Source organism: Equus przewalskii, chromosome 2 (genome assembly GCF_037783145.1).
Source record: "Equus przewalskii isolate Varuska chromosome 2, EquPr2, whole genome shotgun sequence".
In the NCBI taxonomy this organism is placed as follows: Eukaryota; Metazoa; Chordata; class Mammalia; order Perissodactyla; family Equidae; genus Equus; species Equus przewalskii.
The window spans coordinates 65,864,051-65,886,167 of record NC_091832.1 but is presented as its reverse complement, the minus strand read 5'-3'; the positions used below and the strand labels follow the sequence as shown (position 1 = coordinate 65,886,167).

At 35.4% G+C, this 22,117-nt stretch overlaps 1 protein-coding gene and 1 long non-coding RNA gene across 11 annotated transcripts in view; one reads left to right on the top strand and one right to left on the bottom strand.

The window, feature by feature from the left end:
- Positions 1-22,117, top strand: part of CLCN3 (chloride voltage-gated channel 3) — an 86,570-nt gene that overhangs the window by 14,110 nt on the left and 50,343 nt on the right. For 2 of the 10 annotated variants that reach the window (XR_011537720.1, XM_008524903.2), the window contains exon 1: positions 21,146-21,445. The exons of 7 other annotated variants lie outside the window; for them this stretch is intronic. Coding sequence is in view for 2 of the 3 variants with exons in the window: in XM_008524903.2 (XP_008523125.1) it covers positions 21,367-21,445 (79 nt within the window). In the remaining variant the exon portion in view is untranslated. Of the gene's footprint in view, positions 1-21,120; positions 21,446-22,117 lie in introns of those variants that run through there. One more of the 10 variants, XM_008524905.2, reaches the window with a different exon arrangement.
- On the bottom strand, positions 115-21,155 carry LOC139082050 (uncharacterized). The gene is made up of 3 exons (XR_011537722.1): positions 21,005-21,155; positions 13,024-13,056; positions 115-1,759 (listed from the first exon to the last, which is right to left on the bottom strand). It is a non-coding gene; the product is annotated as an uncharacterized lncRNA (long non-coding RNA).

Below are 22,117 nucleotides of genomic sequence, written 5' to 3'. Positions count from 1 at the left end.
CTGTGAACCCAGGCCACCAAAGAAGAGCACGTGGAGCTTTAACCACTCGGCCACAGGCCGGCCCCACATTAATATTTCTTTTAATTAACATCTGCTAGCAATAAGTTCATTCAGTTTTTCTCAAAGTTTTTGTTTCACTTTTATTTTTGAAGAATATTTTGCAGCTATATTCCACATTTACAGTTATCTTCTTGAACACTTTAAAGATGTAAATCTGGTGTCATTTGCCTTCTAGTATTTCTATGGAAAAGTCAGCTACCAATCTTATGTACTGCCACCACCACCCCACAAGCCCTTTGCTGTTTTTAAGGCTTTTTTCTTTGTCTTTGGTTTTCAGAAGCTTAATCAAGTGTGCCCAAGTGTGGTTTTCTTTGTGTTTATCCTGGCTAGGTTATTAGAGCTTCATGAATTGTGTCTTGATTATTTTTTTTCATATTTGGATAATTTTGACCAGTATATTCTCAAATGTTGATTCAGCCATTTTAGAACTCCAATTACATGTGTCAGATCTTTTCACCAAGACCCTTGTGTCTCTTATGCTCCTTTCTGTATTTTCTATCTTCTTTTCTTTTCATTTTGATATTTCACCTCATTTGGGTAAATACCAGGAAATGCAATAGCAGGATCATATGGTTAGAGTGTGTTTAGTTTTGTAAGAAACTGCCAAATTGTCTTCCAAAGTGGCTGTACTGTTTCACATTCTCACCAGCAGTGAAGGAGAGTTCCTGTTGCTCAACATATGTGCATATTTGGTGTTGTCAGTATTTTGGATTTTAGCTGTCGTAACAGGCATGTAGTGGTTTCATTTTTACTATCAATAACTGAATTTCAGTTATTTTTCAGCCATAGTATTTCCATTTGATTAATTTTTTTATAGATTTGCATACTCGGGGAGGAACTATCTGCTTTTTTTGAACATAGTAATCACTTGTTTAAGGTCTTTGTCTGAATATTCTAATATCTGGATCACCTATGGGTCTGTGTCTATTGTCTGATTTTTCTCTTGGTTTTCAGTCTTTTGTCCCTGACTCCAGGTAGGCTTTATAATTTTTGATTGAATGCAGATATTGTATACAAAAAATTGTAGATATTCTGGATGATAATATCTTCACCATAGTGTATTTAATTTTTTTTTCTTGGCAGATACGTAGTCTAGGAGCAAATTACATTGATCCTATCAGAGATGGAGAGAATTTGCAGCATGATTTCAGATTTTCTGAGTGTTAGTCTGTCTTTGGCTCACTTTATTATTAGGGCATAGCCCTTGAAGATTTTACTAGAAAGCCTAGTGTGTTTACCAAGACTCATCCTCTTTGAGGGGCACTGAAATTCAACTTTTGTCTCCCTGGCATTTTGAGACTGCTGACAGTTCTGCTTATCATTTTAGTCTCTTCACCGCTGCTTTTTGCTTAGTTTCTCAACCTCTTGCTCATGAAGTTTAGGAATCATAAATATAGGGGGAAAGCATCATAGAATGACTGTTCTGTCTCTTTTCTCTGGGATATTGGCCCATTGAAGTCCACATTGCTTTGGTGATTCTGAACTTCACATTTTGTTTCCTTGATCCTATGAGACTGCCAGAAGCTCTCAACTTTCACTTTCTGCTGGGCCTCTCGGTCACTGTACTTATGAATCAGGAAATGGCTCAAGGGCAAAAAGTGGTTGAGACTGTTCAGTTTACTTCTGTTTCACTTCTTTTCAAAATCTTGACACTTCAGCTTCTCATTGCTGTGTATGCTCTCTGGCTGTTTTGGATGTTCTTTGATTTTTTGAAAAGATAAATAAAATATTTATTAAAAAACCCAAAACACTATTTTGCTATTATTAGTCATTTGCTCTCTTTATCATTAAATGTTTTTTTTCCTAATTTTAATTACAAAGTTATAAGCCGGATGAACACATGTATTCATAATTTGAAAAACTAGGTGAAATTTAACAGCATACCCATTTTTATGTATTTAAGTAGCTCCTTGGCCCTTTATGTGAGGCAGAGAATTAACTCAGGGAAGTAGAAAGACATAAGAAGACCCAGCTCTTTCCATCTTTCCACACTGCCATCAGGTATTGATGTTTTCATTCATGGTCTTCAGTGGGAGAGAGTGCCGAGTAGGAAGGAAGGGGTAAGGGTACAAAAAAGGATCTTCTTTTGTTGCTCTTTTTCTTATTGGGGAGGATAATTTTCCTAGAAAATTATCAGTAGATATCAGTAGATATCCTCTTATATCACTGGCTGGGTTACATGCCCAGACCTAGACTGTTCACTGACAAAGAGGAATACGATTACTGACTGTTTAGAACAATCATGGTTCATTCGCTGATATTAGGCACATTACCAACCAAACAAAAGTAAGGTTCCATTAGCAAGGAAGAAGCTGGAATGACTAGGGTAAGCAACCATTGGTCTTCTCCATACAGATTCTATCCTCAAAGTTAGTCTAGTTGAAGGTACAAGATGTGGAACAGCAGTTGACAATAACTGTGTAAGTATTAAATTGAGTGGTACAGATGTTAAATGTTACATCTCGAAACAAAGGATATTATTTTGATACCCCTTTAAAGTTGTGAAGAGTGTTTAGAAGGGAAGATAATGCATGAACGCCCAGCAGTAGGAAAGGGTATTATGTTGAGAGACAGGGAATGTCCTTTTGTAAGATAGAGATATCATTTCTTTCAGTGTTGCTCGTGTGGTCCTGTTAACAACAGCAAGAAGAGGAATGTCCTATAAGAATTGGGGGCTTCAGATTAGATCTTCCCTCATGGGCTAGGGCAGATGTCAGAGGGAAGAGCTCATTTCTGTGTCTGCCCATCATCTGGGGAGCATGAAAGTGGACAGTAGGACAAGTAGTTGGGTATTAAATATTCTTTCATAACTCTGTATCTTTTTAGAATACCCCCAAATAAGAATTAATCACTGGAAAGTACTGATGTGTTTTTGGCACGTGTGTTGAATGGAAGTCTGTTATGTTCAGTGGTTTTCAAGTTATAGACCTGAATTTACATCCTGGCTCTGCCAATTACTAACCCTGTAACCTCTGCAAGTCACCTGGCCTCTCTATGCCTTAGCCATTTCCTCTTTAAAGAGTAGGAGTACTGTTAAATGATTCCTTTGAGAATTAAGTGTGTGTGGAGACCTTAACACATAAATAATGTATATAGAATCCTTTGCACAGTAAGTGGCTCGTGGTAAGGACTCAATGTATGGTAGCTGTTTCTATTTTCTTCTATGTTCCTTCCCCTTTAGATATATTCAACTCTGTCTCCCTTAAAAAAACATAAGCAATTTTCTTTTGATTTAGTATTCAAGCAAAATGTCAGGAGTATTTCCAGTAGTATTTTAAAAAGGGCATAGCTCTAAAGCTCAAACATGACATCTGGGTTAGGATTTAGGTTATAGAGAGAGACCACTTTGGATCCCACTGACTCCAGTAGATGATTGAGTTATTTGTTGCATAGCTCTTGTTTCAAAAATAACTTAAAGAGAGAGACCCACTGATCTCAAAAATGGAATCAGCCTTATCTGTTCAGAATGAAGACTAAATAATCCAGAACACACTGTGTTTAAAAAATAGAGGTTATCCCTAATAATGATGAGTAATTAGTAGTATCAATTAAAAATTGAAACTAGAGAAAAGCTCAAAATTAGACTTTATGTATTTATATTAAGTATACCTAATTTGAATGAGTCACTTTAGTCTATAATTCATATTCTTTGGAAAATGCAGAATTTTTCAATACAAGTAGCAGGAAGAGAGGGCCAAGATTTTGCTGTCAGAGTTGTATTCATTAAAGAGAACCATATGGTTCTTGCTTCATTGAAAATGAAACGCATGAGTGTTCATCACTACAACTTTAGTATTATTCTTAGATAGTACTGTCTTCACTTGAAGTGAGAAAACTTACTGAGATTGGCTGATGGGGTGAAAACTAGAGTCAGCCACCTGTTTAGCAAATTCACTTTCAACAGTTAATTTGTGTTAATCATGCTAATGAGTTTAAAACTTAGATTCTTACATTCCTGTTTATCATGTCTGAAATGTGAATAAGATGGTTTACTTGCTAGTATCAAGAATTATTCCCAGGTTTCTAGATTATGAATAAATGATAGTATCACAAACTGAGAGAGAAAATATATGGGGAACACTAGAGTTGAGAGGGCTCACTCCTAATCCCTTCAATATCCAGTGTATAGATAACCTTTAAAAAAACTTTGGAAATACTAAAATTCAAATGTAAGGTGTTAATGATTTTTTTCCAAAATCTTGGGGCATGTGATAACTGAGAATGGAGTACAGAGATATTACAGAGATTATTGTATTCTATTTCACACACATATCACATCCTAAGCCTGGGAACTCAGAAACCCTGTAAGGCTGCATAGCATACAAGGCTCAGAGGTGGATTGTTCTGTTCAAGGTCTTGTGACCCTTCCATCTCTGCTAAAAGTTAACTTACCTTCTGAGCTATTACAAGAGATCCCAGAATTTTCATTTGAAAGCCTATTGTTAGGGGCTGGCCCGTGGCCGTGGCCGAGTGGTTAAGTTCGCGCACTCTGCTGCAGGCGGCCCAGTGTTTCGTCGGTTCGAATCCTGGGCGCGGACATGGCACTGCTCGTCAGACCACGCTGAGGCAGTGTCCCACATGCCACAACTAGAGGAACCCACAACGAAGAATACACAACTATGTACCGGGGGGCTTTGGGGAGAAAAAGGAAAAAATAAAAAAAAAAATCTAAAAAAAAAAAAAAAAAAAAGCCTATTGTTAGATTTAGCTTTATTCAAAATGTATGTGATTTTATTTGTTTTATATCCCTTCTGGGTGGGATGTTCATAAATACTGTCTACACTAGAAATTTTAGAAGGAGAGGCCTGGCAATGTGGGTGCAGAGTGACCATGCCAGCAACTGGCTGGTCATCTACCAGGATGCCTTTGAGGATTAGGCCAAACATCAAAGTCCAGGGTCCAGCCCTCACTCCTGCAGACGTGGAAGCATGGCACCAGCATCATGAAACTAAGCTGTCTCTTAGAAGTGGATTCACATTAACCAGGATTTTAGATCTTGTTAGGTAGAAAATGCAAATGTATTAGATCTTGTTAGCTAAAAAATGCAAATGTATATATCTCACTGTAATTTGCAAATTGCAGTGAGATATATACTAATGTTCTACTTCATTTGAAAGAAAGGATGTATAGAGGTTTATAAAGACACACAAAATTCAGTAGTTAACGTAGGTATTTGAGAAAGATGAAGCAAAGGAAAAACAGGTTAAAATGACCTTAAATGTAGAGATGAATAAGAGCATTAAAAATATTAGCAATATACTTTCTAAGGGGGACTACAAATTTGGCTCTTAGCTTTGTAGCAGCAAATAAAATGAGGGAAGCTGTTTAAGTGATTCTCAGTGTTTATAAGAGAAAAACTCAAGCAGTTTCTCAGTGAACACTCTATTACTAATATTAAGATAATAAGTTTCTGAGTAATAATGTAAAGTGGTTACTATCTAATGTAAAAAACTGATTTTCAAGACTATTCCGGGAGTAAACAGCAGTAATTTTCACAGGGCTTTTGTTATAACATCCATCGATATTGCCTGATTGAATCATAAGACCTAATTCCACAATGGCATCAATATTGTATATGGTAAAGGCATTGATTATTTATGATGTTCTGGCAGGATCCATAGATGTATTTTAGAGTATCTTGGAGTAGAAGGACTGTATGGAGAGTTTCAGAGGTCATCAATGTATATTTTTTGGCTGAGGGTTTGATATATGTTAGATTGCAGTGATTTTAGAATTATATTTTAGAATTATATTTTAGAATTATAGCAGAGGTACTTAATTACATTCAGCTGGTTTTCCTTAGGAAATCGAAGAACCTAACAAAACATAAGGTTGAAGCCACCAGGAGGCCTTTTAATGAAAAGCGGAGGCTGTATGCATGGGCAGGGTCAGGAATCTTTTTTGAAAATAATTTTGTGTCTACTGAAAGACATAGATAAGTTTTGGACTTTCTGTTAATCATTTATATTCCATATGACAAGGTCATGATAATTTCAGCTATGATAAATTTTAGAAGGAGTAGCTACCATAGACATTAAAAAGAAACTAAAACAAAGCATTCTCCCATGTATCCACAAATGCCTGGCTTTGAGTAATATTTAAGTATATCTTTTAAGGCAGTAGTTCTCAGACCTTTTGTTCTGAAGATTGCCACCAATCCCACAATCCTATCAGAAGCCTTTAACTGTTGGGAAGCTGTCAGGCTCACAGTGGTGAATACAAGTTTTCTAAAATTTTAATTTTTGCTTGAAAGCTCAAATTTTATTATTGGCAACAAATGCCATCCATTGTTTTACTTGGAAAGATAGGTTCATTTGATTCATTTTGGGAAAATGTCTGCCAGATACCAAGGTCTAAATAACTCTAGTTTGTGTATCAGTTGTTCTTTTGAATAAAAGTGGTGTTCCATGACAAAAGTTCAGCTCACAGCTCAGACATTCACGCTAGTGCTTTTCCTTAAGATGGAACTGTTGTACAACAGTATTAGCAAAGGTGCTTTATGTATCCTTCCCATTTTGACACACAGAATATTAAAAGAACGTATACCCAAGAGTTGTGATTTAATAAAATGAATAATTCTTACTGTTTTATGAAGGACATTTGGAAGTGAAACAGGCTTTTGTTTTCTGGGACTGTATGTTGGTAAAGAATGCAGTGACTACCAGTACGTTTTGGTGCCATTGCTTTGATTTGTGCTAGATGCCGACCATTTTACCTACTATTGCTTTTGGAACATAAGTAGCATGGAAAACACAAAGAATGTTGTGTAGGCTGAATAATGGCCTGCCACACTGTAATTCCTGGAACCTGAAAATATGTTACTTTACATGATAAAGAGACTTTGTGGTTTTGAATAACTGAAGAATGTTGAGGTGGAGAGATTATCCTGAATTATCTGGGTCCTTAAAAGGAGGAGACAGGAGGATTAGAGTCTGAAGCAGGAGGTTGGAGTGATAAGAGGAAGGGGCTAGGAGCCAAGGAATGCAGAAGCTCTAGAAGCTAAAAAAAGTGAGGAAACGAATTCTCCCCTGAAGCCTCCAGAAGGAACACAGCCCTGCAGACACCTTGATTTTAGACTTCTGACTTCCAGAACTGTAAGAGAATAAATTTGTATTGTTTTAAACCACTGTTTGTGATAATTTGTTACAATAGCAATAGGAAACTGATACAAATGTATCATTTAAGTAATTCATAAATGTATTTTTATGAAAATGTTTTAACCTTACAGATCCCCTGAAAAAGATCTTGGGAATCTCCAGGAGTCTATAGAACACACTTGACCACGCTTTGAGAACTCTGTTTTAAGATAAGCTAGCTGCAAAATGTGCATTGGGTAACTGAATAAGTGACTTGCTGTATGGTATTATAAGCTGTAAAAGTGGAAGGGCTTATATTAAAAGGATAAAATCTGTGTGTATAATATGATCCTAGTCTCTTAAAATATTACATACACTCACACATACACGCAAATTTGGAGGGAAATACACCAAAATAATTATTTTTCTCTTGGAGATGGAATTTGGGTGCTTTTTATTTTTCTTTATGTTTTGCACTGTTTTCCAAATTGTCGCCAATTTGGCTGCAGATTTATAAAACTGAGCTGAAACCTCCAAGTCATTATAAGGTATATTTTTCAATGTAGGAGACTAAAACGTTTTTTATTAATAGTTTGTTAACTTGCTTTATAACTTTTAAATATTTAGTCATATGGCAGATGGGCCTTCTTTTGTACTCCTGCCCTGGGCCTGGTAAATGTTAGATTTGAGCTTGTGCCTGTCTGTCATATCTCCAGGTCTTTGTACATGTTTCCTTTGCCTGTACTACCAATTATTACATGTACTTTGTTTCTCAGGTTAGACCTCACTCCCTCATAAAGCCTTACCTGACTTCTCAGGTTTGGATTGGGGGCCCCTCCTATGTAGTAAACTTTATTGCCTCCATTGTTTGATTTCTTGACTTTCCTTGTTTGTCTTATTTGTTTATAGCCTGCCCTCCTCCTAGATTAAGCTATACTTTCTTTCAGTATAATTATTTTAGTAATTCCTGGTGGTTAGTAAGTCATTTATTTTTCTATCTACATAGCTCTGTTTAGAGCTGATCCATTATTTGCTGATTACACATTTTAACTCCTGATGAGCAATCTTATTTTCCTTATTTCTGAACTTGGTGGGGAATGGATTAGTATATCATGGACAGCCACATACGCTGTTTATTTCATCCTCCCTCCTTACAATATCTAATGTACTGGTATACACACAGAAGAAGCTTATGAAAAATGTGCTATTTTGTAAAATATACATCTATTTAACATATCAGCTTGTCATATTTTATGATTGTTAGGAGTCTTTTTTTGTTTTTATTCGGTGAACTAATATGGGTATATAGAGAAAAGTTTTGGTTTAAATGGACCCCTATGAAGCTGGTCAGATGTTCAGTGCAATAGCAGGAACTGTGTCACTCACTCATATTATTACAACTGTCTTGCACAGGAGCCCACCAGAATGATAGTGTTATCTAGGAGGAAAAAGGGACAGGATCGAAGAGATTGGTTATATTAATGTCTCGCTGCCTGACATTACTCAGTGTCATCACTTCTGTTTCTCAGTTTTCTTATCTGAAAAATGAATGCAAAATATCTATTCTACCTACCCAACTCAGATTAGTTTTGAAAACAAAATAAAAGAATACAGTAAAAGAAATGGTGGAAGTGTTGCTGTTATACATGAGAGTCCTTTGCGGTAGTTTTGGCTCAAGTGCTCAAAGTTTAAATTTACTTATACTTTGTGCAGCCATCGAACAGATTACGTCATGACATTCAGATAGATTATTCTGGGTTCATAAAAATCTTATATGGTTGACCTCAGGACATAGAAATGACTTGGATTGCCTTGGAGAAATGCTAATTCTAGAACTAGGGCAGGGAAAATAAAAGATAAGCCCAGAGTTCGTGTAGTACCAGAAGTAAGGAAGTGCTCATGAAACGAAATGATGAGGGCATGTCAGAGGAACACAGAGACTAACCTGAAAGAGCTCCTAATGGGCAAAACTGGGAGAATTTGAGCAACAAAATAAATAATGGAGAATTTGATTATAACCAAAGTATAAAATAAGTGTAAATGAGCACATATGTATGAGATAAATGATATGGATTGATATAAGTGATTGAACAAATAAATAAATGGAGGAAAAGACACTAGTTTCTCTTGTAGAAGAATTCCAAATAACTTATGTAGATATTCCAACCTCCTGGAGAAGAGCTTAATTCCTACATCCTTCTCCCTTGAGGATAGGCTAGACTTAGTGACTCACTTCCAAAGAACAGAGTAGGGGGAAAAGGGAAAAATAGTAACTATGCAGTAGAGAAACCTGGCAAACACTGTCATAACCAAATAATGTAGGTTGGTATTGCCAGCGATGTCTTGTGGCTATCATATACCCCTAATATGTAACAAGAAGGGCACTTCACCTTTGTGCTATTCTTTCCAAAGACCCATAATCCCAGCCTAATCACAAGGAAAACAATAGACAAATTTAGACTAGGAGGACATTTTACAGGATGCTTAACCAGTCAAGGTCATGAAAAACAAGGAAAGACTGAGAAACTATCGTAGACCAGAGTTTAGGGAGACATGTGAACTAAATGCACTGTGGTATCCTGAATTGGAACCTGGACTAGAAAGAGGATATTAATAGAAAAAGTGGTGAAATCCAGATAAGGTCTGGAGTCAACTTAATAGTAATGTACTAACATCAGTTTCTTAGTTTAGACAAATGTACCATGGAAATGTAAGAGGTTAACAGTTGGGGAAACTGAGGGAGAGGTATTTGGGACCTCTTTGTACTATCTTTGCAACTTTTTTGTAAATCTAAAATTAGTCCAAAATAAAGTTTATTTTTAAAAATGAGTTTGAGTTAACTTTTAAATAATAAAAGCAAAATGTGATTATTGTAGAAAATATGAATGATAAAAATAGTCATGCACCAAATAACGACGTTTCAGTCAGCAACAGACTGCATATATGACCGTGGTCCCGTAGATTAGCACCATATAGCCTAGGTGTGTAGTAGGTTATCCCATCCAGGTTTGTGTAAGTACACTCTATGGTGTTCACACACTGACGAAATAGCCTAACGATACATTTCTCAGAGTGTATCCCCATCAAGTGATGTAGTAAATGAAAATTGCTCATAATCCTACTACCCATAGATAATTGATTATTTTGGTATACTTTTTTTAGACTTATTCTATGCATATTCCATTCAGCAAATAATTATTAGGCTCCTTTATGGGCCAGATACCATGTTAAGTGCTCAGGATAGAGAAGTAAACAAGAATGGAGTGAGTCTTTCTCTTATGGATTTTATACTTGAGAGAGAGAGAGTACCATTAAAATAAATAATAATTCCATAAAAAAATTACAATCGTGATATGGTAAATGTTGTAAGAAAGAAGGATGGGTGTTGAGAACATATAAATGGGGGAATCTAAGATGTGTCATTTAACGTGAGAACTGGAAAATGAGAAGTCCCATAGGTGAAGGAAGGGGTGGAATGGGGACGCTGAGAGATGAGTGCAGGGTGCAGGTGCAGGTGGAGAGACCCACTTGTGAGAAAACCCTCAGGGAGGAAGAGGCTTGGAGCTTTAGAAGGATGACTGGAGAGTAGAGAATTGAGAGCTGGAAAGTGGAGGGCCTGAGTCTGAAGAGGTAGTTAAGCAAGGCCAAAATCACACATTTTAACATTTGGCACTTTTTTTTTTTAAAGATTGGCACCTGAGCTAACAACTGTTGCCAATCTGTTTTGTTTTTTCTGTCTGCTTTTTCTCCCCAAATCCCCCCAGTACATTGTTGTATATCCTTCTAGTTGTGGCATGTGGGATGCCGCCTCAGCGTGGCCTGATGAGCGGTGCCGTGTCCGCGCCCAGGATCCGAACCAGTGAAACCTGGGCCGCTGCAGCGGAGCGTGTGAACTTAACCACTCTGCCACGGGGCTGGCCCCAAGATTTGGCACTTTTTTCTAAGGGTGCTGGGAAACCATTGAAGGGTTTTAAAGCAAGAGAGTAATATGATCTTTGTAATTGTAAAAGATTATTTATCTGTTGTGTGAGCAAATGGATTGGTAGGTAGTGAGAGTAGGGAGGTAAATGTAATAGTTCAGAAGAGAGATGATGGTGTCTGTGACTGGCATAGAGACAGATGGAGAACAGACTGATTCAAAAGAGATTTAGAGGTGAAATCAACCAGACATGCTGATTGTTTGGATGTGGGTTGGGGGTGAAAGGGAGAGTTAAGTGTTCTAAATTTCTAGCATATGAAGCTGGGAGTGCCATTTACAAGGTGGGAGGTTTTTCAATTAATATTAAAAGCATTGCCTTATGGTGCAAAAGCTTATCTTAATTTTTATTGGTTGCATAGTATTTGATTACATAAATGTATTCTAAGTTCCTAGAAAAAAATTACTGGAAGGAAGGCATTTACTAATGCCTACTAATCTGGTAATATGTAATAAATGCATCGTTTTGAAAATTGATGATAGAATTGTTACTGAAGATGGCTAAATGCTGCTAAGACAGTTGGAGTTGGTTGCTTTCTGTGAATAATGAAGAATAATGAAGTTCTTTGGTTGATATCATCTGTAGGTAGAAAACATTAATAATCCAAGAGTAGTATTTTAATAGCATCTTTGCATGTGCATTTATAAGCAAAAAGAAATTACTGGTAGTGTAAAGTTGTGGAATAGCTCAGAAATCCAAGAAATGTGTTCTGAGTTAGGATAATTTGACTTTGCTACAGCATTTCAAAGGTTACGTTTGTGTGTGTTGTATTCAGTAGATGACAAGTTGATTTTAGTCTTGTTTTATCTGGCATCGGCTAGTAACATTGGTGGCATTGTTCTAATGAGTGAGGCATTTGCCTCTGAAGTTGAATTTGGCAACATAAGCTCCTAAGCCTTTAAAAAGCATGAAATGGTTACATCATGAATAGTGAGTAAAGAGTGTTTTAGAAATTCTTAAAATTAAGTTAATAAAACACTACCATTTAATGACTTTCTATTGGAAAAAGGTCAAGATTCTTTCAAATGGTCTACTCAGAATTATTTTTAGAAATAAATAATTCTAAGGTTCATCTGATACTTATTCTAAGCAGTGTCATGTTCTTAATACATTTGACACCCTTCATTTTCTGTTGCCAACCACCTTGTAAATATTTTTTGCATCTGTATCTCTAGGTCACTTCTGTCAGAGCAACCGATTTAACCTGCTTAATATGCGTGGAGTAAGGGACTTCCCAAATTTGTGTTTGTCTAAGAGTAAGATAAAATGCATTCAGGGAAAACTAACCCATAGTAAGTTTATGAGTTCAATATGTTACTAATCAACTAGGAAAAAGGACTTGTATTATAAAGTGATGCCTTGATAAAATTAGCCTAACATACTGGGTGGATGTCATCGAAAGGTCACTAGAAAGAAATGAGCTTAGTTTTGATTAAAATATAGAGAACTTGATGATTTGTACCTCAAATGTCACCTGTAATTATTGTCATTGCTCTGCAAAATAAGACTAAATTATTTTTTAAAAAATGCCTCAGAAAGTTAACTACAATTAGTCAGTGAATAATTTTTTTGTCTGTGTACTCAACTTCTGTCACCCTAATGTGATGTAATGGGTTAACTTTTCTCTGTGCATATGGAATGTTACCTGTGAACTGGTCTTGGGAGAATTGAGAAAATAGTCCTTTTGATCATGTTTTGCCTGTGGTTCCAATTAAGAATTTCAGCTGAAAAAGCTTTCAGGAGTTATGAGCTGTCTATAAAATTATAAGCTGAAATAAATGCATAAAATCATAGGGAATCTGTGGACCTGTTTATAAACAGTTCTGAAAGACTAACATTTAGAAGAAATTCCTTGGAAGAAGCTGTGCTTAGAACAAATGAAAGTCTGTAGATACTGATGAACTCCTTACCTGTAACTGATTGAGACTATAAATGAGATCAGACTAGAGGGGTTTAGGGTAGGAGAGAAAAAAAGAATAATAAATCCACATTAGATATTAATAGAATTAGAGTTATTTAGGATATATTTCTACTTCACAGACTTTTGAATTGTGAAAAATAACAAACATCAGAAAAATACATAAAGCATAATTGTACAGTTTGAGTTATTACAAAGCAAGCACCTGTAATAAGAAAATAAAGTATTACTGAACTCCGGAAGCCTCCTGCGTATACCTTCCTAATCACAACTCCTTCTCCTTCCCTAAAGGTAGATACTGCTTTTTCTTTGGTCACTGTTTTGGTTTATTTTATGGTTTGATCATCTAATTATGCATCCCTAAAATTACAATTTAGCATTGCCTACTTTTGAAGATTGAATAAATGGAATCATACAATATATATTTGTTTCTTGCTTTTATGCAACATGGTTTTCAAGAATCTTCTATGTTGTAAGTAGTAGTTGTTTGTTGTGATGTTGTTCTAAACTAGATTATTCTTTTTTACAAATAAACTACAGTTTACCTGTGTATTTTACTACTGATGGATCTGAGTTCTTAACAGTTTTTGGCAGTTACAAACAGTGCTACCTTGAATATTATGCATGTATCCTGGTGGATATGTGCACAAATTTTGTTTGTCTTCGATGTGAACTTGTTGGGTCGTAGGTTATATTTTACATAGCTGTACTCGAATTTGCACTCAAATGAGCAGTGTATGAGAGCTTCCTTTGTTCCACATTCACCAACCACTTGATATTGTCAGAATTTTTCTTTTTTTTTAAAGATTGGCACCTAACAACTGTTGCCAATCTTCTTTTTCTTTTTCTTTTTTTCTTCTCCCCAAACCCCCCAGTACATAGTTGTATATTCTAGTTGTGAGTGCCTCTGGTTGTGCTATATGGGACGCCCCCAAGTATGGCCCGATGCTATTTTTTTAAATTTAAAATGCTATTGGATGGTATATTTTGAAATTCAATTTTTGAATATTGATTTTTTTAAATTTATAAAGCTTGCTTAACTCTTATTGATTCTAATGATTTATTTATGATGTCCTTTAAGAATATAGTCACATCATTGGCAAATAGTGACAATTTTGTTCCTTCCTAGCCTTTATAGTTGTCCCTTCCCCATCCCCTCTGGCTTTACTGCTGTGGCGGGGACCTCTAGTAAACTGTTGAATGGAAATGGTGATTGCAAGCATCTTTTGTCTTGTACTGATCTTAAAGTTTCACCAGTAAATATTCACTTCAAAGTTTAAGTATGGTGTTCAATGTGGACTTTTTGTGTTACCTTTTATCACATTAAAAGGTAACAGGCTCACATCTGTTCCTAGTTCATTTAAGAATATACAATTTAAAATTATGAATAGATGTTGAATTTATCATTTTCCCTCCATCTTTTGAGATGATCATCTGATTTATGTCTCCTTTTTTCTGTTAAACCAACTTGCATTCCTTGTATAAACTCAGTCTGATCATTGAAGTATTAATGTAGTATTAGTTTTTTTGTCAGTTACTGCATTTGGTTTACTTATGCTTTGTTTAGGATTTTTGCATCTATGTTCATAACTAAATTGTCTGATCGTTTTTCTTTGTCATACTGCTCTAAGTTTTGGTATCAAAATTGTACTCCCCTCATAAAGTGAATTGTAGATGATGCCTTCTTTTTCTGTCTCTGGAAGACTTTATGTCAGGCTGGCATTATTTCTTCCTCAGATTTTCGTAGAATTTGCCAATGAAACTCTAGGCTTAGAATTTTCTTTCTAGATAAGAAGGTTTTAAATTGTTTCAAATTCTTTAGTGGTTGTAGCACTATTCTGATTTTCTCTTTCTTTCTAGATCAGTTTGGTAAGTTGTATTTTTCTCAGAATTTACCCTTTTTATTTAAAAATTCTGTTGGCATAAAGTTGTTTTAATGCCTGTAGGTTCTATAGTCATATTTCCTTTTTTGTCCTGACAGTCGTCATTTGTGCCCATGTAGTCTTCTCCTCTCCCTCCCTTTCCTCTTCCTTCTCCTCTTCCCTTTTCCCCTGTATTAATCAGTGTCACTGTAGCTTTATCAGTCATTAGTCTTTCCAGTGAACTAGTTTTGTCTTTGTTCTTTTCTATTATGTATTTGTTTTCTGTTTCATTAATTTCTGATCTTATTTCTTTCTACTTTCTTTGGCTTTATTTTGCTGTCTTTTTTTCCTAACCTCTTGAAATGAATGGTTAACTCCTTAATTTTAAGCCTCTTTTGAGGTAAATACATTTGAAACTATAAATTTTCCTCCAGATACTGTTTTTATCTCCATGCTGTAAGCTTTTATTATCATTATCACTAATTAAAAATCATTTTTAATTTTTATAATGATTTTTTTTTTTTTTTTTTTTTTTTTTTTGCTAAGGAAGACTGGCCCTGAGCTAACATCTGTTGCCAATCTTCCTCTATTTTTGCTTGAGGATGTTTAGCCCTGAGCCAACATCTGTGCCAATCTTCCTCTGTTTTGTATGGGGGTCACCACCACACCATGGCTGATGAGTGGTGTAGATCCATGCCTGAGATCCAATTCTGCAAACCCAGGACACCAAAGCAGAGCACTCTGAACCTTAACCACTATGCCACCGCGCCGGCCCCTATTTTGACCAGAGGTTATTTAGAAGTGTAGTTCATAATTTCCAAATATATGAGGAATTTCTGATTATGTTTTTAATTGATTTATAGCATTATTGCTTTGTTGTCAAAGAAAATACATTGTGTACTATCATGTTGAAATTTTTGAGGCTTGCGTTGTGACCCAGAAAAGAGTCTATTTTTGTAAATTTCCCATGTATGCTATAGAAGAGTATATAAAATGAGGTTTTTGGTTAATGGTTTTCTCTATATGTCTATTAGGTAAAATTTGTTGATCTTCTACTGAAATCTGTTGTTTCCTTACTGATTTTTCTCCTGTGTGTTTCTATCAAGTATTCAATATTGATGCATTAAAATTTTTCACTTTATTTGTAAACTTATCTACTACTACTTCTTGGCATTCTGTAGATTTTTACTTTATATACTTTCATATCGTCTTATTAGGTTATATCTTCTTGGTGAATTGAACCACCTGACTTTTATTTTGAAGTGACTGTTTATTTGGTTATACTTTCTTTCTTTAAAGTCTACTTTGATATCAGTATAGCTCTCCAGTTTTCTTTGGATTGGGGTTTACATGCTCTATTTTCTTTTTCAATCCTTTTGCTGTCAGCCTTTCTGCACCCATGTATTTTAGTTGAGACCCTTGTAATGATATAGTTGAATTTTAAAAGTCCTGTTAGGTACTGTTTATGTTTTTTATTTTTAGTTTTTGCTGAAGAAGATTTGCCCTGAGCTAACATCCGCTGCCACTCCTCCTTTTTTTTTTTTGCTTGAGGAAGATTAGCCCTGAGCTAACATCTGTGCCAGTCTTCCTCTACTTTGTACACGGGACACACCACAGCATGGCTGGTGAGTGGAGTAGGTCTGCACCAGGGATCTGAACCCAAAAACCCCGGCCGCCGAAGCGGAACACACGGAACTTTACTCAGCCAAGGGTCCAGCCCAAGATAGTGTTCATTTTTTTAATTGGAGCGTTTAGTGTATTTACACTTAACGTAAATAGTGACATATTTGCTTTTCAGTATTTCTAAACCTTAGAAATCTTAAAATCGTCTTTCCCTCAGTCCTTGTACCGGTGTGTTCATGCATGAGTATATTTGACAAGTTCCTTGAAAAGGAATTGCTTTGGTATTAAAAATATTGGCTCTTTGTGGTTCTGATTTTGAAAAAGTGATCATTGTGCAATGTTTATGAAAGAAACTCTTCCTCATGTTTTAAATCCTATGATGCATTATTTGGGTAACCAGACAGCTGGGTTGAGAACTAAAATGTCCTGTGCTTGTGAGGTATGAATAGTGCAAAGCCATTCTGTTTTTTTTCAGTTTATTTTCTGCCTTGTCATTTCTGAGAATTCCCATGTCCTCTTTCTTTTGTACTGCGGTAACTTTGCAGCTAACTGTGTAGCTTGAATTGCTTGTCCTCCTTGAAAGCTTTGCTGTCACTTTTTCTTTTTTCCTTCTGATGCTTTTCCTTAGGGAGGAGAACTGAGAGCAAATTAAAGTTTAATGCCATATAGTGTGTCCAAATGTAAATGTAAAGCAGCTGTACTCAGTGGATTGTAAACCAGAGTTACTCTGAGGCTTCTAGTAGTAATATATTTAGTTTGAGGAGTAAAGGATGTAATTTTTTGATAATCTTGATCTCATCCAAGTGATTTTATTTATAAGCATTTCTTTTTTTTTTTTTTTTTGAGGAGGATTAGCCCTGAGCTAACTGCTGCCAGTCTTCCTCTTTTTAAGCATTTCTTTAAAAAGAATCTTATTACAGAAAATTTAAAACATATACAAAAGTACAGGGACAATTGTTATGTACCTTCTTGTTCTCATCACTTAGTTTAAATAATCATCAACTTGTGGCCAATTTTATTTCATCTCTACTCCCTTGCCCCGATTATTTTGAAATAAATCTGAAATATCGTATCATTTTAGATGATAGATATACTGCTGAAGAGTCCCTTCTTGATCAAACTTTAGTCAAGCTCTTCTGAGTTCTTTTCCCAGCCAGATCTCAGCTTTGGATTTGCTTGTCTGTTTTTGTATTGCTCAATTTTGGCAAGAATCCTGTCAAGTCAGTTTAGTCAGAATCCCCTGCCCTCGCCACCTAGGATTCTTCATTATCCTCTGTCTTCCAGGTGATATCTCACCACCTGGGCTTGACTTCAGCAAGAGTCCTGTTAGGTCTGTTTAGTCAGGATCCCCTGACCCTGGATTTTTCCTGTTAGTAATTTTCCATCCACTGACCCTGCTTCCCTGTTCTTTGCCTATAAATTCCCAGTTTTCCTTGTTGTATTGGCAATTGAGCAGAGTTCTATGTTGAGGTCTCTTTTCCACCATTGCAATAGTCCTGAATAAATCTGTTTTTACCATTTTAACTACTGTCCAGCTCTGGTTTTTCTTTGAATATATACATATTTGTTTATGTATCTCTAAAAGATAAGAATTCTTTTAAAGGCTACTATCACATCTAAAATATGAATAATTCCTTAAAGTCAACTATCTTGTCTATTTCACATTTCCCCAATTGTTTCATAAAACATTGTACATGGAAATTGATTGATATATCTTTTAAGTCTCTTTTTTTATTTCTATAGGTGTCCCCCCTTCCCTCTTTTTCTTACTATTTATGTGTCGAAGAAATTGGGTCATTTGTTTCCCAGTTTAGGTTTTTGCAGTTGTGTTCCTGAGCTATCATTCAACCTGTCTGTTTCCTGTATTTTCTTGTAAATTGCTAGTTAGATCTAAAGGCAAAAAACATTTTTCTTTTTTTTTTTAAGTACTTCTTAAGTACTGAAGTAAAAAATAAAGTACTTTTTAAGCACTTTAAGTACAACATTACAACAAGTAACAATGTAAATTTCTTGGATCATGTGTGTTCCTTAGGAGGGGCTTAAAGGTTGAACATTATAATACTATATATAATATATATAGTTATATATGTGTAGTTATAATATATGGTTATAACGCTATAGTCGTCTATAGTCATCTATTCGAATTGCCTCCCTGGTTTACACACCTCAGAGAGGTTGTGATTTATCCAGAATCCCATGTCAAGTTGAGGTTAGAATCAAGGGTGCGTTTGGAATTATAAATATCTTCCCCTTCTGAATTTTAAGTCCTTTTTTGTGCTGCTACTTTGGTGTTTCTGTTCTTCAGAGGTTCCATTCTGAGCTTTCCACCTCCCCCACCCCCAGCTGTGCTTAGGAAGTCTTGAATTTGTCTTCTGTTCTCTTTCCACTTCAGCCTCACTCTAATTGTAGTTCAGGTTATTAATGTGGTAATACCTAATCTGTATCAAAGTCCTCCTTTGCCACACCTTCCAATCTACCTCATCCTTTTCTAAAGTGTAATTGGAAAGCACTTAATCCAGAGTAATAATTCTTTTACTTTAAGAGAAAGTGGCAGCCATGGACCCCATAAGCATGAGAGATTTGTTTACTTTTGAAATTTTTAAAATTTTCAGATTTATTATTATAAAAGTAATATATTTATTTAAAATTTAAATAGTAAGTAATATATTTGTTTAAAATTTTAAAACAATATGGAACTATATAAAGTAAAAACTGAATGTACCATGGTTGTCCTCACTTTCACCTCATTCCTTCCTGAGTGATAAGAATTAAGAGTTTACTGTGTCTCATTCTAAACTCTATACAAATACCACTTATATATTATATATACATACATACATATACAGAATTTTTGTTCTTTAAAAACAGTTTAAAACTTTTACTTAGGTTTTTACAAAACTTTTGCTTATGCAACATTGTCACTGTATTTTAGAGGGAAGGTATTCTTCCCCCTCTAGTTAATGCTAGCTAGCTGTCATTTTCATTTTTCCTTTATGACCAAGTTGTAAATCAGGAAAAACAAGAGAGTGCCTACAAATACCAGGAAAACTTGTAGATAGGTTTTCATTTTAAAGGCATAAAAGATTGCAGATAGTATCATAAAAACTAAATTATTTATAAATGCCATAAAGCATATATTTTTAAAAAGTCTTATAACAGTAGAACTTACATACTAAAGGACCAAATTTATATTTCGTTAATTTAGCAAAGTTAGCTCTTTGTCAAAGCTTTCCTTGTTTAAAAAATTATTTCCAAGAAAATTTGAAAAATACAGAAAACAGAAAGAAAAAAATCACCTACAGTTGTGTCATAAATGTTAATAGCCAGGATCAGAGTTAGATAGAATATTCTTATGGCAGTAATTCTAGTCTATGTTCCTTTCCTAGAACCCTTTTGCCCAAATCCCAGGTGGGATTTTATAATGTCTGTCTTAGGTTCAGACTTTTTGAAATATAAAAACTTTAAGCTAATTTTAAAAAGACCCCAAATAACTAAAATATACTAGACAGATTGAATAGAATTTCTGTCTTTACTGCCATCTGCGTCCTCTCTTTCCTTCCCTTACCTCCAATTCTTATATAAATGCTTTGAATTGGAGTGGACCTTAGAGGTCAGCTCATTCAATACTTAGGAAAACAAATTTTACAGATCCTCTGAGTCCTGTGGGAATGCTTCTAATAAACAGCACATTTTTTTATTTAGTGGCACTGCAACAACATAGCTTTTTCAGCAGGAGAATGTAGTCCAGAGGAATCACCTCAGCGGTAGCTGTAAAATTTTGAACTCATCTTAAATGAGCATCAGGTCTTATTTTGGAATGACAGTTTAAAACAAAAAGTTTCTTTATTTCTAAATTTCATAAGAATGTCTAGCAAAGAGATAGTTAAGAGTACGCTTTAGGACACATTTTACTAGTAGCCCCTTTTTTTAAGCACAAAATCTTTGTGAGATTGGAAAAATAGGAAGATAGGAGAGGAAAATCTCCTACCTAGTAAGTCGGTAATATCTTTTTACTTAGTTTCACAAACAATAGCTAAGCTACTTATTATGTTGGTAAGTTTTCTTTCTCTTCAAAAGCTAGAATGTCTTACTAGCTGGTTCCTTGAAGGAAGGAAATGAGGCTGCTGAACGGGATTAATGAGATAAAACACTATTCAGCCGCTCAGTTACTAAGTTTTTTAATCCACAGAGGTCTGCAGTACGTTTCAGATAGTAAGAATAGACTTTTAAACCAAGTCTCTCGAAGCCTTTAATATGTTCTAGTTCTTTATCTTCATGACTCACATGGCATTACTACATAAAAATTAGTACATTTGTATTACAAAATCACACAGCCTTATTAGAGTGTTGCTCCCATTTTTATACATTAGAAATGAATAGGGGCATTGTCTACATCCAGAATTTCCTTTTCACATCTCTGTATTAAATACTTTGTTCCTCTTATCTTTATCTTAAAACCCAAAAGAAATAATGTTTCTGTTGTCTTACTGTAGTTGCCACTGATGCTATAGAAGCTATATTGTGAGTGCTTTAAAATTCTTAAACCAGTTTTGTCTGTTATACTTGGAGCTTAGTCATCATCATACGTAGCAGGACCTGATTAAGAAAGCTGTTCCGCCTCTAAGCCTTGCTAGATTGTAGCCACTAGCAACCAGGCTGCAATAATTTCCCTTTGATGACATCATCCACTGTGGAAGAACCCGTTGCTTCAGCCAGTCGAACTACATACAGTTCTAACCCTCATCAAATATGGCATCTCCCTTGCCCGCTGCAGCAGGGGTGGAAGAAATGCCACTGTCTTTTTAAGCTAGCAAGCTTTTCTTTTTCTCTTCTTTTTAAAAATTCTAATCATGGATGCGTCTTCAGATCCCTATTTGCCTTATGACGGGGGAGGAGACTATATTCCCCTGAGGGAATTACATAAAAGAGGTAATACCATCCCCTTGCTATGAATCCTCTGTTGGTATGTTTTGCATGCTGGCTGGGCGGTTCTCTAGTTTGCACAGGTTCTCGATTGTCCTTTAAATACTGCAGTATGTTGTTTTAGTTGCCCTGGGTTATTAGGAAGGGGAAAATGCAACCTTCTGAGTGGTTCTGTAGCTGTCCCCAATTGTTTTCTCTGTGCAGATTAGTACTGCTTCAGATCACATCGGACTCCGACTCCGACTCCATCTTCTATGGGAAAATCCTCTTTCTGTTTAACTGCGAAAATGAATTAATCTGCTTTTACAGCTAACTAGAGTCGTGTTGATTGGCACCTAGAAAGTAATGTTTTTCTTCTTTCGGAAAACTTATAAGCGTTTCTTTAAATTTACGAGGGAAATCAAGTGTGTGTCTATTTCCATTATATTTCACCTGCTACCAGTTACAGTGTAGCTTTTACACACCACAAACTAAATTTATAGTAAAAGCTCTACCTACATTTTAGAACACTTTAACATGACAATAACAGATGAACAAGTTTTTATATTAATATTTTTCATTTAATATGCATTTCAGCTGACTAACATTAACTACATTGTCTTCCATAGATATCTCATAAAAATTGGTATGATAAAAACATTTAGGGTAATTTTTGCACGTTAGAAAAAATAATAGTCA